This window comes from Paralichthys olivaceus, chromosome 16 (genome assembly GCF_024713975.1).
Source record: "Paralichthys olivaceus isolate ysfri-2021 chromosome 16, ASM2471397v2, whole genome shotgun sequence".
Lineage (NCBI taxonomy): Eukaryota > Metazoa > Chordata > Actinopteri > Pleuronectiformes > Paralichthyidae > Paralichthys > Paralichthys olivaceus.
This window is the reverse complement of record NC_091108.1, coordinates 9,923,103-9,938,880: the sequence shown is the minus strand read 5'-3', so window position 1 is coordinate 9,938,880 and position 15,778 is coordinate 9,923,103. Positions and strand designations below refer to the sequence as shown.

The window sequence follows — 15,778 nt, the reverse complement described above, 5'->3', positions numbered from 1 at the left end:
ACACAATGCACAAACTATAAATACACATACTGTAGCCTACAGTGATCTATTATAAGGACACATGGAGGCCTATTTGTGTGTCATGTCTGCAGATATTGATGTACAGCACATATAAATAATGTGTTATGTGTGCGAGGCCTGTGCGTGTCTATGTTTTTGGATATGCACCAAGGAAACTGGTAGTCTGGTGTTGTGCTCTCCTTGGCGCAGTGTACTAACACACATAGTGTGGCATATTCTCTGGTGAAGGCACAGAGTGAGTGTGGGAGTGGGAGAAGAGCTGAGTGGCAGAGTGGAGGGGAGGCTCGGTGGGCTGAACGTTGTTTACCTGTCAGCTGGCATTGATTAATCTTGTGTTCGGTGAGATCGCTCAGCGACTCGAACACCTGCCGGCAGCTGTCGCAGCTGTGCAGCGCCGGCTCCTCGTCCTCCTCCTCTCCCTCTTCTCCTTCCTCTGGAGAAAGCAGCCTCTTCCTCAGACGCCCAGTCTCACCATCCTCCGCCGCCCTCTCGAGGGCGCACTCTGGATCTGTCGAGCCACAGGAAATGACAGCACCACATAGTCAGAGGGGTGACCCGCACAGTGAAGTACCACGGCTTCCTCTGGGTGACAATAAAATGGATTTCTAGACTCTGGATTTAATAAAAACAATAATAAAAGCTGTAATAAAAATGCAGGTTCAATTTGGGCCTCTGTAACTCAACCACTCATGCCATAACAGAACCGTTGGGCAGGTGAGGGTGAGAGATATACAGGCACACACAGACAGGGTGGCACACTGCGCACACACACACAAATCTAACACACATTCGCGCGCACACACACAGCTCTGTTATTAGAAATGGTTTTACGTTGTGTTTGCCCTGCTTCACCCAAGCAAAACTTCAGTATATGAAACTAGACTGATGGGAATATGTGTAGTCAATAAATCCTGGATTGCAGTTTTGGCTGGACCAAAGAAATATGAAATTCTGCCGGTGCGTGCTGAATTGCATCAGTCAGCGTCTATCAACAGAGACAGACGTTGCCATTTCATCGAGACATCCGAGCCAGGACTGTGGATGTATGGAGCGTAACATACAAAACTGAGATTGGTGTGTGTTAGGCTGTCGTCACGACACACACTTCCCTAAATTATTCAGCCTTGCTCGCAGGCAGCCGCGGGTCGCGCACATCAATATTCTTCAATCCATCTGCAGTTTTGTCTCTTGTTGGCTTTGTGCTGCAGCAGTGCCAGGGGTGGGCGCTTGACTAATCTGGACCAGGACTAGGATTTTAAAAAAATACTGTAAACACTGTGATTAAAAAATATCCCAACAACAAATCAGACCTTGACTCACAATGTACAATAAAAATCTTAATTCAGGGGCATAGCGAGTCCGGCTCATGACAGCATCATGTGAATAGGCAGTGTGGCCTGCAGCCCTCTTGCTCCCCCGCTGTGACCATTACACTTCACAATATGACTGATTAAAAAGCCATTCTTCAAATAAAACAATCATGTCACCCTGTTTAAGGCTTTGTGGGGGAGAGGAGCCCTTGCACTTCACTGGCAGCCATTTTAAGCCCCACTGATGCAAGTGTTCCTCAGCTTGTCCTGAAACTCCAGAGGGGATGTCAGGAGGAAGCCTGTTTTTTTTTCGCCTAGCACACAGTTAACAGGGCCCGAGGACTAAGCGTGGGGTACTGATGTGTGCAGGTGTGGGTGTATACATATATATTTATATATCGGGTGTGTATACACGCAGACGGCCATTTTAAGTCCTCCTTCTTTAGGGTGCTCTCAAACTGTGAAATTCCTTGAGGAAAGGCGTTCCAGAACTCATCAAGGCCACCCAGGATTTTTCCTTTCCCCCCACTTGCGCCAAGTATTGATGTAACATCACACCCTCCATTGTCCTTCCCTCTTGGCGACTGAGGCTCTCGGAACATGCCCTCTAAAAATATCAGCACCGTGGTCCCCAGTGGGACCATGCAGAACAGAACAGAAGGTGTTTCAAGAAAATGAAAATCCCAACCCAATCCTCACAGATGCAGGCCTTTCTTGCTCTGGGGGGAAACACTTCTGACTGGGGCCAAAAGCCACACAATATAGACTTATGATTCATCCACACACACACACACACACACACTGAGACACAGAATTCACAATATGCACTGAAATGTGAACACTTCGTGTCTTTTTTTACGGGGTGCCTGTGGAGGAGGTTAAGACTCCTTTATGAATCATTAATTTCTCTAATATTACAACTCGGTCCTGTCAGGGAAACAACTTACAGCTACATTTAAGTATTTTATGTTTTATCTGATATAAAAATACAGAATTGTGGTGCGTTTCATGCTGTTTTTCAAGTTAAGTTGATTTTCTCCCAATGTTTCATGGGTAATAGATCTATGATAACGGCCGACTGACAAAAAAATAACGATTCAGAGAAACTGGGAAAATTTATGACCGCAAAACCCGACAAGCGTTATGCATGAAGTTTGATTTCCAGTCTCTTGCAAGCTCTTGTTTCCAGTGACAAGTTTTGGCTGCAGCTTCCAGTGAACTCAGGTTGGGTTCGATGCTCTCGGTCGAGCGAGGGTGACCTCCAGTGCACCGCTGCAATACATTGAGGTAGTGCATTCTGCTACACGTTTGGATGCGGGTTGGGGGATGCGGGAGTAAGGAGGGGATGGGGGCTTGACATGGCAAGGTCACGTCCAACCCTGGGATTAAAGAACCACGTCAATACTGAGGTTCCTGCGCCTCTGGGCCTCATACAGTAATCCATCAGATCAGGACATCTTCTTCTACCAGTCTCTCTACAGGCTGGACAGCAGATCGATAGCAACATGCTTGGAATGGCTGACAATCACATGTGGAATATGGAGGCAGGATGTGTGGCATATTAAGAATTCTTCCTCATGACTATGGCCCTGCTTCATTTTGTTAATGAGTTTTGACGATGTTGGCTTGGATGACGAGAGGGAGGCTACATTGACCGCAGCTTATCCATACTGTGATAAGGTCAGCTCAAAGTAAGACGATCGCAGCTCAGTGTGAGAAATTATTCATGAGGGGAATATAATGAAGATCTGACTGAAGGATTTTTAGGGACGAATTTTTCTGTCTTTGTGGCGGCAACAGTGCATTAGTACAATACTAGTAAAATGTGGAAATCTGAATGGTGATTGACACCTTTAGAGCCGTGTAATATCCGTCTGAGTCTGAGTCCATCCATCATACACACTCCGCTCTCCTCTGGTAACGCATGACATTTATCATGCCGCCACTTTCATCTTGTAAGTTGAGGAGTCCCCTGGACCCACCACCCTTATATTATTGAATATTTCTGCTCTTAAATATTTATAACATTTTAATTGATATTCTCTTCTCTGCTCCATTAGCCCCACCAGGGACGCGTGGTCCCTAGCAGGGAAGCCTACACTTGTCCCCCCACTGTCTGGCCCACCCACTGAGACAGGTGGGGACGTTGACCATGTTGAGGAGGAGGAGGAGGAAGAGGAGGAGGAGGAGGAGGAGGAGGAGGAAGAAGGGTATAAGAGAACAGAAATGGAAAAAGGAGGAACACAGCAAAGGATCTGGCCATGCTGCAAAGTCTGAATTCCTCATAATTTCCTCCTAAAAAGTTAACTCTCTCCATGAACCCTTTAGCCTCACTTGAGACTTACTGTCTAACCCAAAGCGTTAAGATTAAAAAATGATATTGAATGCAGAGGACAAGGAAAAGAGACTCAGAAAAGCTGTTGTTGGGTTCTGAGCAATTTCTGAAATGCAACATGTGATGGATGTCAGTGGAAGTAAGATTCATTCAAATCCAGCCCCAAATCACTGGAGCACGAAAAGCAATGAAACAACTGAGGGCTATATGCTGCTACTTGCCTGTGGATACAGTACGTCAAGCTCCATCAGGGTTTAGCCTGAGCCTTTCTTTGTGCAATGAAAGACCTTGGTGTTGAAAACATTATTACCCCCCCATCATTCCCAGAGACCCTGATCCTATGATGCCCCCTCCCTGGCAAACCCACCCTACAACCACCCACCCCCAAGTTCAAATTAAGAATTTATTTTAACCAGCGAGCAGCTTCTGTCGACACATGTCGGCGGGCTTGATCAAAGGTGAGCACGCTCCTTTATCAGAGTGAGGGAGGCTGTCAGAAATAGGAGGACATTAAGATTGAATAACCTTCACACGGTTGCCGGCACCTCATTATTTAAAAATCTAAAACTTTTGCGGAGCACCCTCCATATATAGGTCACACTACATTCTAATGCCACATGTGCCTCCGAGTGTATCCTCCTCTGTATGGATGGGATTTGGGGGCTATCCACTTAGGCCGTCACATCCACTGATCCCCCATCATTAAAGAACGTCATGATCCGACGACGCGGCTGCAGGTTTGACACTTGCCAGATTGTTAATGATTGTCAAGGATTTGTAAGGAGGAGGAGGCGCACATGTGTGTGTGTGTGTGCGTGTGGGGGGGGTCGTCTGTGTTCATATGGTGGATACATGCAATTTGATTTATCTGCTTCAAGCCCCACAGATTCATATTGAAGGATTAACTGCTGTTTAATAATTATGATGTATTTGAAATTCGAACATGGCAGAGGGTGTTTGTAGAAAACCATCTCCCTTAAACTCTTAAAGTGACATGCTGACAGAAAACGTTTCCCACCTTGTTATATGTTACAAATAAACATGCAGTGAATTTATGAAAATTTTATGATGCATGCTGAGATTAAAAAAAAAAAAAAGAGAGTCGCACAGACGGAGAAAACGTGCCAAACAATTACAGGAGGAAGAACAAACAGTGGAGACAACACAGAGAACAGAACATGAAGGAAGTAGCACATATAATCACAGGTATGCAGACGCCATCATCCGCCATTAAAACAAAAAATAAAAAGAAGATGTGAGCTTACAAGGAAGAATTGAAATCAAAGCGGTTAAATGAGAAACAGCATTTGAACATACCAAATGCTCCCTCTCTCTCTCCTTCTCTCTGCCTGTCTGCCTCGCTCTCTCACAGGGAGTGATAATATTGAGCGCCTTGCTATGCCATTAGTGCAGTAAAACATCAAAGGAAATGAATAATAGAGAATATGATTTTCTGAAGTGCTGGAGTGAAAGAGTCCTTTCCTCTTCCTGCTGTAGCAAGCCCCGCAGTACATTGATCTGTGGGCAGCCTCAACCTCAGCCGGCATCTCATGCGTTGCGCCACAATGCTATACACTACTACACTACACTACGGCACCTTGCCATCCAGACGCCCCTTCAGATCTCCGTAGGCCTCCCTTTTGCCTCTGTCCACTCCGTGCTGACACCCTCTTTACAAAAAGAAAAAAATGCCTCGATCTGACGTAGCCATGAGCAAAAGAAAGAGAGAAAAAAAAGAGAAATGGATGTATATATAAGAGAGAATAAAAAGCAAGGGGCATGTGGTTATAATTACACACAGGCAGCACAGTGGTAAAGCCAAGCTGCAGATCTTAAGCCTGCTCGACACTCTCTGGGTAAAAAAGCGCACAGCCTCATTAAATCTCAGATATCACACTGTTCCTGCCTCTCTATACTATGCATAATACTGTCTATCTTTCAGAATGCCTCTTTTGTTAGTATTTCTCCTTTGCCTTTGCTACGTATCAAACATGAATGAGGGGCAGGATGCAGGGCCTGCAGAACGCTCACAGAGTCACAGAAGAGCACGATTGGGGGTCTACTTATAAGGCAGATCTTGACACCATGTCTGATTAAGCCTTGAGCTTGTCAGGGGAGTAAAGGCCATTGTGGCCGTGTCCATCAAAGTGGCAAAGGCATGAACTATAGCAGGTGAGCTTTTCCGCTGCTCGTCGTTAATAAAGGGGGCTTGTTGGGGGGAATTGGTTTAACCGTGAGGATGGATAGATGGAAGACTGCTGCGACGTACGTAAATCACAAGCCATGATGAGATGTTTTTAAAAAGTTGGAAAGTAGCGAGCGAAAATCTCAAGTTTGCCGCCACAAACGACTCTAATCCTGCAATGACCATTTGTCAAGCTGCATCCCTGAGACGGGGGTTAAAAAATAAATCAGTCAGACATAGTCAAATGAGGAAAGTGAGAAATTAATTTGTGCGCCCTCCTGATTTCTCCACAGGCAGACATCGATCATGTGGCGGCTGTCTCCCCTCACTCTAGAGATGGAGGTGGTGGCTGCCCGGGGAGAGGAGGGTGGGTATTCGTGTGTCTGAGGGGGTCGTTGTAATCAGGCACACTCATTAGCTCTGCTTTGGCTCTGGATGACAGGAGGCCTCCGAGGCAAGTCTGCCTCTTATGCCCAGTCCTTCATCCCTCGAGCTGGGGTTAGATGGGCTAAGGAGGCAGTTGCTTTCCACAGAACCACCCACCAATACCTGTCGATACGCATTAACACAGCGACAGATAGATGCTGCTCTGCTTTTTCCAGGGATGGAACAAATAACTATATCACTGACATTTCTGATCATTTATATCATAACGGACAATTTGGAAACAAAGGAGAGAAATAACTGAGAATACCGAATGTCAGAAATGACACTTTCTGGATCAAAAAACTCAAATCTAGCTCTAAATATCTTCTGCATGAAAAAGAAGACAATAACAGCAAATAAATGAAAACATACTTTTTTAGTCATAACGCCGGACTCTATTGTAGTGGTGCATGCAGCTCTGAAAGCTGTGGGTAAATGCTGGACTAATGTGGCAGCCTAGGAGCACCCAGGGTCCCCAGCCTGCTGGGCAAAACCATCCATATCGGGTTTAAAATAACCACACCTGAGACTTAACCTTTACCAGAGACAAATGAAATGAAAATATACAGTGTGGTGCATCAGGAGCAGGTTTCATTCATAGGGGGCTCTCTGCTAGCCTGACCTGAATTACTGCTATTTTCCTGGAGGGCCACTGTGAATGGCACACGTGGAGACAGGACACATTCATCTGGGTAGCGCTATTCTACATCATACAGGAGGTTGGGAAACAAAGAGTCCAAAAAAAAAACGTCAGGAACACACCGAAACACAAGGACAGCTATATAAGCTCAGCTGCACGTATGCATGCACACAGACGCGCAAACAGGAGATGCAACGCTCGGCCCCTGTCTTATAAAGACGCATGCAACCAAGCATGCGGTTTACAGTATGAAAATAAAAAAAAAAGTAAAAACAGACTTAATATCATTCTGAGCCCAACAAAGATTTTACAGGCGCGCACACACACACTCAAGCAAGCACGCAGACACATGATCCACTTTCCAGCCGAAAATGATGAAATATGAAATGGAGCATTACCGCTTGGAATGGCAGTCTGCCCGGGACTGTGCTGGTCCTCTGTCACATTGTCTTCTACTGCCAGAAAAAAAGAGAAGGGGGAGAAAAAGAGGGAGAGAAACAGTTAACAGTGAAAAACAAGTTCGACACGTTGAGATTTCCCTCTTTTTTATTATTTACTATTGAGATTTTCTGTATGGAAACTCCAAGAGATTTCAACAGCTTTCGACAGCTCAACCTGTGGTTTGGGAATCCACGCAAGCCTTTCATATGTATGAGTTTTGGCAACAAGGCAAACAGACACCCACGTAAATAACATATTGGACTGGGTAATGACGTGATGAATTATGAACGTCTCCCATGAAACGTCCTCCCAACATCAACAGTGACCAAGTGAAAAACACCTTGATGACTGCATTAGTACAGAGCCTCGGGTAGGTAAAGATCAAAAAGACGATTTGTAGATGCCGGTACACACATGAACCTTCAGAAAACAGATCTGTTATAAAAACGTATATGCAAAAAAAATACAGATATAAATATTTCATATGTGTCACAGCAACAGCTGTTTCAAAGTGATTTTGGATTTTTGAGTGGTCGACAAAATAGTGACGGCACGATCAGCACTCACATTCCCTCATTAGGTCCACTTTAGACTTTTTTGTAAACGGCCCTGGCCTTGAAAAACACAATTTTCTGTATAGAAAAAGGTATGAACCTCTTACATCTGAGCCTTTTTCGAACTTGTGAGAATTCCGTGTGATATGTCAAGTACCAAATTTGAAATGGATTTTAACAGCAGGACGAAAACAAAAGAGTCTCCCACCTGTTCCATGTAAAATGAGGGTCTCACTAAGGACTTCTTACGCCTCTGCGTTCCACCCCTGCAGTTGAAATGCATTCTCTATTGTGTCTTTTCTGTCTAGCCTTTCATTTTCTGGGCAAAGAGGAAGGTGGGAGTCTGACAGGACCTCCCAGCAGGAGAGTGTGGCAGTGATTGCCAAAGCAGAAACTGGCGCACTTTTAAAATCGCACAAAATATCCTGTACTTTGCATAATTAAGGCAGGATCCTATGGTGGCAGAAGCCGTTTCCTCGGGGGAGCAAGAGTTGGTGTCAAGCGTGGTGTCAAACCTCGGTGAAAAAATGAAGAGGAAAGTGACAAAGTGTTTCTTATGAAGATGGAAAACGACGGAGCTGCTGTGTGTTGCTGTCAGGGCCTTGTCCAGCCGAAAGGAATTCTGACTGGAGGAAAGAAGAAACATCCATAAGTATTTCTCTGCTTGGAAAAATGATCCTTTAGTAACATTTATAATTGATGTATGCAGGAAATATGCTAAACAAATGGTCAAGGGTCTGCCAATTAATTAGCGAAATCAATTAAAAGTGATGGAATAGACATAGTTGGACACCATGGAGGTATATCCCTCGGAGCCACCGAAGAGTGTATCAGCCAACACGTTAAACCTCGTCCTGAGAAGGAGGCCTCAGTGACTGACGCCTTGAGACTTTAATGAGTTTCTGCAGCACTGTTGGAGCGCCTTGCATCCAGGATCACTTAAATGGGCTATAGGGACAGGGGGTCCTAATAAATCCCCCATGGTTCTATCAGAGATCAGTGGTGGGGAGCTGGAGTTTTTGTTTTGATTACCATCCCTGTTGGTGAGACGAGGGAGTTCAGGCAGAAAATTCTATTTCACAATGCCTATAAGAACCTAAACATAACGGCGGGATTGTGATGATTTCTCACCACGGTGAATTTATTAAAAGTTGCGTCGTTTAAAGTAAACAACCTCCATCACAGCGCAAAACGCTATCTCGTTTGCGCACAAGATAATTAATTAGCTCGCTAGGAGTGATCATGGGAGGTTGAGCTGTCAAGTGAGGGCAAACTGTGTGTGATGTTTTCATACCGGCCCGACATTTGATCGACAGTCGGTCCAAACACAAATAGCCGGAGAGTTTTTAATTAACATACTCTAAAGCTCATGATCACCTCATAATGACTTTAACTTCCACTGAATGCGACTCAGTCCGGACTGTTGTTAATGCGTCACCGCTATCAGTTAATTAATGTTTGACAAGGTACAGTGTATCACTCAGTCGGTGACAAACTGTAATCATGCTGCTAGGTTTTGTTAATATAATACCAAACACACATGGGACCGTTTCGGCGGTGCTCCTTTGATTTTTAAAATGCAGAGCAGGAAAACCATAATCCCACAACAAGTGACACAGCATTAAAAGCCACTAATTAACACACGGGCCACACACACTCACAAAATGAACATAGTAACTGTCATTGTATTGTGAGTGACAATCCCCAAGATAGGACGTTTCGTTTTTCAGGATGAATTAATTGTCTACAGATAAGAGAGCTGCACGAGAAGCAAATACAAAACAAAGCAAAAACCAAAAATACACTAAACAAAGCAAAAGGTATAAAACAGACAATGTGCAGACAATGAAATATCACAATAACTAATGATTTATAAGACGTGAATATGCAAAACATGACAGACTCAGCAGCCTGGCCCTTTCCGACTGCATCAAATGAATTTGAGAATAGTGTGAGGTGTGTGTTTTGTGCTTTTTATAAGAGGATTGCTTCTTACTTGTGTGCGTCTGCTTGTGTGTGTGTGAGAGTATTTCACAGCACTTCTCATGCATAAGGAAAGAAAGAAGAAAAAAAAAACCCTGAGTGTGTTCCTGGATATGCGTGACTCATCTGCTTGGTTACAGCCAGCTTGGACGATACAGTGCCGAACACAATGGCTGTGTAATCCGCCCTGACTGACCGGGAAGGAGACGCTCGCCACAGGGACTACAACTCAATTTAGCTTGGGTCAAGAGGTCAACCCTCCTCAATTAGGGCTGTGAAGGGAGGGAGGAGGACACACACTGCACATGAATAACTTTCTTAATGAGCATTATTTGAACTGGTGATTAGTGTCATAAATAATTTGCAATAGAGGAGCATGTTAATCAGGTTGTATAATATTTGTAATCCTCCATATATTGCCGAGTACTGTAAGCAAATCATAACTGCATTGCTATTATTAAAAACTACGTTCCACCATAGCAGCAGTATAAACACTGTCATGAGGCGATAATTCTGTTAAGCAATCATTTGCAAATTTAGCTTCTCAAAAAAAATAATCTGCTATTTATACAGGCAAACGAGACAGATGCAAATAAGCCCGGCGACGTAATGATTTCATTTGCAGCAGTGGTGGGAATCAATCATTGTCTGTGAATCAAAACTCTTCCTCCATGTGGCAGACGATCCATGACAACAGGAGAGACACATGCCACTGGAATAAGAAGAGATATCGGCCAGCTCCCGCGACACCCCAGTCCAACACACTGAGCCGCATGTCAAGAGCACTGACAGCCGCGCTAATGGGATTTTTCTACGGCTCCATCATAATTTCCTTAATGATAATACTAACCATATTTTTGTGTCACATTAGAAAAGTGTTAATGGGTGTTATGCCACAGATCATTAATTGTGAACAGACTGGAATACTGCAGCCTCTTACAAACTGAAATGACACAACTGTTAATAGACGTTTTAACAGGGGAGGAAAAATCAAGTGCATGAATCGTATGTTTCAGTATTTTTCATTCAACATTAAACCTCCTATGTACAGTGTATACATTTTTTTAAAGTGCTGAGTGAGTTTTGAAAGTAGTTTTTTCTTTCTGAGAAATAAGCTTAAAGGTGCTGCCATATTTTTTTTTCTTACACCGGCCTATGCTTGGGACTGAAAGGGGAGTGGTTATACATCTATTGGCATTAAGTACATAGTCAAGTTTCTTTTCTTAAAAAACAAAAAGCTTTAAATTAAGAACTGCAGAATTGAAAAATTATAAATATCTGTTTCAGTTTTCCATGACAGGTCAAATTTGAGTCCCTGACATTAAGGGGATCAACATTTCAGGTCAAATATGCACAGGAATTTTACTGCAAAACCAACAATTATACTAACTTTGTTTTTAATATGCACTTCATAAATCAACCTGATCGGTGAGGCTAATAGATAAAGTGTAAAAATAATATGTTATTTCATGTATAGCAAAACAACACTCCACAGTTCATTCATGAGGCGACACATTGCCACTCTTCAAATAACATACAATATTTAAGGTATATGTGACACAGCAACGACTCCATCACAACCGCTGGGCTGAAAGCAAATGGCTCAGAAAAGAAATGTATTTTTATATGCCGACGACGACGGACCTGGAAACTTCCAACTCAGCCAATTAACACGTCAGGACCGAAGCTTCAGAGTGTCATTTGTGCTCCAAATGAAAATATCAACCCAGCCAGGAAGTGCTGGGAGGACAGGCAACGTGGCAGTCATCACACTCACACACACACACACACGCTCACACACACACTACAGGCAGGATCTGGACCGAGATCCTCCCTCCTTGCTGCTCGCCACAGACTGAGTCAATGTGCTGACCCAGAAGCATCTGCACATCAAAACAAAATTACAATGTGCCTACAGTTGAGAGATGTGGAAGGCTCAGGATTGAGTAAATGTCAGTGGCTGGGGTGAAGTGTTTGCATATAAGCGAATGATGTATGGTCTTGTCCTGTGCCATTTATTCCCCCAAGCAATAACGTAGCCGGATCTGTCTCTCAGACTTAATTGAAACGGGACTTGTAATGTTGCCCTTTTCCTCGATGGGACCAAAAACATAACCTCTGACTCCCACAAGCAGGCAATACTGAGGAGGTGGGTGTGTGTGTTGGGGGTACACAGGGGAAAGAAGGAAGAAAAAAAAAAAAGGAGTGCCAACTGTCACAGCGTTATTTTCTCATCTCTGCACACTCCATGTCCACAGTATCCATACTAACACCGCACATGATGCCCGCTCCACCTTCCCTCTTTCTTCCATCTGCACCTCTGTTTATTTTCCCGTCCGCAGAACAAAGTGTTCTTTCTGTGCATTCAAAAAAAAAAAAAAAAAAGACGACCCGTCCACATTGGCCACTGCTTCAAGTCAGCACAAGACAACCTATAAAAGTGAAACCTGAACTTTGCAACCCGGGTGAGCTCGCGGAAACACACTGTGCACGCGCACACGGACTCGCACATCAGCAGAGGGACACACATTTTAAAAAAAAGGCACTTTGGGGTTAAAAAATATTGAACAGTCACAGAGACAATTCCTGTCTCCTGTAAACAAGAGTGCAGGAATGAAGCAGTGTCGAGCAACTATTAAAAAGAAATGACAAGTGAAGTTATTGTGGACATCTGTATAAGTGTATCTCTGTCCCTGAGGGAAGAGAGAGACAATGAACAATAAATAACATCTGCCTGGCCTTCCCTGGGTCTGATCCAAAGCAGGGAAATATCTGTGACGTATCTGCGTTTCAGCCCAGCTCCAGCACTCGGAATGAAGACATAAAAGTCGGCGTGTTTTGTGAGCTCCAATTTTCCAATTTAAATTTTAGTGACAATAACAAAACAAACAATGTCATCACTCCGACTTCATTTGCATCGCGATGCGCTCACTGTCGCTGCCTCTCTGCCGCGCGCAGATTTACACACGTCTTAACAGATGTTCTCCTGAATGCACCCACGCACGCACGCGCACACGCACCACACACACTTGTAGCATGTAGGCACGCTGGCAGGAGACGATTACATGTAAGTGATGTGTCTTTTGAGAATAGCAAATGTCACACCAACTAACAAAAAAACAGTCAATGCCAATCTGCTCCGAGAAAATAGGGAATCTATGTATAGAGCTGTTTACTGTGAGTGGAGCGCTGCAGGTCTGGAGACAGAATGTGACAATTTTAAGATGTGCATGCACTCACATTTCCACCCTCTCCCGGGTATTGATTTAAAATGGTGGCTGCATGAATGTACTACCGCAGACCATGTAATCTTCCTTTGAGATGAAGACTTCCGAGAACGAGAGGGGGAGAGGGTGAGAGGGGGTCCACAGACCACAAGCTGGGAATGTGAAATTGTGGACAATTATTTGCTGAGCAAAATACAATGCCTGCCAGATGAACTGGAGCTCAACCTTCGAAAACCCAGCAGCTCCCCCCACTACAAGCAAAAGGCTACAGAGGAAAGTAGTGCATGAATAAGAGTGTGTGTGTGTGTGTGTGTAAGGGAGAAAGAGAGTATGCGTGCATGCATGTTGCTCTCTCATTCTGTCTCTATTTCTTCTCTCCCTCCCTCCTCCTCCTCCTCTCACCCGCTCGCACACACACATGCACACTCACGATCAAATACACCACCACTTCTCCAAAAGGTAAGAAAATACGTACAAATCACACACAATCTCCTGTGAACTGTGTTGCACTCAAAAAAACAAACACCATAAAGTTGTGTAGTGTCCAGGCTTCCAGCTGATGACTGTTAAATCCAGATGTTTCCAACTTATTAATGAACATATACAATTACCACTCAACACTTATCCCACCTCTCCACACACACACACACACCAGTGCCCTCCCTTTCCCCCCCAAACATATAAAATGTTTCCTCCTTAGTTTTCTCAGACAGGGGGTGGTGGGTGGGGGGTGTGAGTCACGTGACTCTGCACCCCATTCCATCAGACAAGTTCCAGGACCAGGAGCGTCTTTTTTCTGTCCCCCCCCCCCACCCCCCACCATAACACATCCAGATGTTTGCGCTTAAATCATGCACATAAGCCCCCCACACCCTCCACTTGCTTGCCTTTTTGCACTTTAACTATCACTAGATGCACAACACAATGAGCTGCAGCCGATGCATGTGGATCTCATGCATGCGCAATGTGTAAAGATAATAAAACAAGGAGCGATGGAGCCACGAGTTCCGTCTGGAGACTTGTCCATCCTTTCAAAATGAAATTATTCTGAAAGAGAGAGAGAGGAGAGAGCCAGCACACACAGCCGTACTTACCTTTCAGTGATCTTGGCTTAGCTTGCTTGCGGCGCGACATCCTACAGAGAAAAACCCGCTGAAGTTGCTCAGTTTGCGTGTGTGACAATTTGCGGGGGAACACACGGGACAGTGTAAAGGTGCAGCAGTCTGTCTAAATTTCACGGAGCGAAGCCGCGGCTGCGTCTTTACCATCACACCAGGAAAAAAACAGAAAAACAGATGCAACTCTCGCCGCGCTACGAGTTGTTACTGTGAATTATTATTATTGCGGTTGTGATGAGTAGGTGCACCGTGTTATAAAATCCAATCAGACCGTTTAGTGGAGCCGGGTATCGGCGGGGAAAAGTGCGAGAATATCCCGTCATGCGCTTCCATTCTCCGGGCACAGACGCACGCGTGCAGCGGGCATGGTGTTGGAGCAGAAATAAAAGTGGAATATGTTTCGCTTTTTCTCGCCTCAAAATGCATCCGAGTGAGAAAGACACCGGCCGAACGCGTCCTGTGAGCGTGCAGGCAAAAAGGCAACAAAAGCAAAAAAAGGAGGAAAAAAAATGATAAATACACTTTTCACTTCATATCCACCTAACAGCATGAAAACTATGACAGACTCCAGCCCTTTCCTCACTCCAGTCAGCTAATCATGAATTAGGTTCGGGAATCTGATCTAAGTCTACGTCTAAATTGCTCTTAAAAGAGGATGAAGAAGCAGAGAGAAGATGGAAGCTCCCTCCTCATCACAAACCTGCAAGGTCTTGGACTGCGCTGTCGCTCCGGTAGTCCACATAATAATGGAAAATGGAAGCAAGGCCCCCAAAGCCATCAGGATGGCTCCAGAGGGGGCCCCTACCCCGCAGGGACTCGCTCTGTACGTAATCACTGAGGAAATCATTGTCAGCCTGCCTGCACTCACACACAGACAGAGAGGCATGATTAAAATCCGAGGGAGCGCGGCAAGATGCGGAGCGCTGGATCGCCTGCTTCCCCGGATCCGGAGTCGAACTCTACGCCCAGAGTCGGCTCGCTCACCCTGGCGTCTCCTCCGCCTCAGCTCGCCCGTCGGCCACTCTCCGTCTACGGCAGACGGACTGGTCCCCCTTCTGGTGGAAAGGGTTCAGCAGAGAACCATTTTTCTGAAGCGGGGCTGGGGACGTACATGTCACGACAATGGCACTGGATCACTGCATTTATACACTGTGATTGTAATATATGTATTTGTATGCACAGTCTAATGCATCCCAAGGTTTTTGTTGCTGTTTGTAAAGATATTTCTTTATTTCTGGGGGTTTTAAATGATATTTTTGGTTGTGTCAAGAAGTAAAGTCTTGCACCCTTTGATATTATCATGGATTTATTCTTTCTTATTTCATATGCATCATTAAATGCAGCTTTGCCAATCTTTAAAGTTATTAACTTGGTTTGTATGATATTCTTTCTTTCTATCTTTTTTTCTTTAAACATCACCTGCAGATTTCTTTTTTTTTTCTATGTTTCAAATACAGTTTTTGGTTGTGTCAAGACACAAAGTTTGCACCCTTTTATGGTATTATGAAGGATTTATTCTTCATTATTTCATATTTATC

The 15,778-nt window shown here is 44.5% G+C and overlaps 1 protein-coding gene across 6 annotated transcripts in view; it reads right to left on the bottom strand.

The window, feature by feature from the left end:
- znf521 (zinc finger protein 521) overlaps positions 1 to 15,179 on the bottom strand; it is a 91,182-nt gene extending 76,003 nt beyond the window's left edge. For 2 of the 6 annotated variants that reach the window (XM_020103680.2, XM_020103697.2), the window contains exons 1-3: positions 14,217 to 14,963; positions 7,316 to 7,372; positions 329 to 529 (exon numbers count right to left, since the gene is read on the bottom strand). In XM_020103680.2, coding sequence (XP_019959239.1) covers positions 329 to 529; positions 7,316 to 7,372; positions 14,217 to 14,256 — 298 coding nt within the window. In that variant the 5' untranslated portion in view covers positions 14,257 to 14,963. Of the gene's footprint in view, positions 1 to 328; positions 530 to 7,315; positions 7,373 to 14,216 lie in introns of all 6 variants that reach the window. The other 4 variants (XM_020103719.2, XM_020103727.2, XM_020103689.2 and 1 more) reach the window with 4 other exon arrangements.
- Between the last annotated feature and the right edge of the window lie 599 nt (positions 15,180 to 15,778).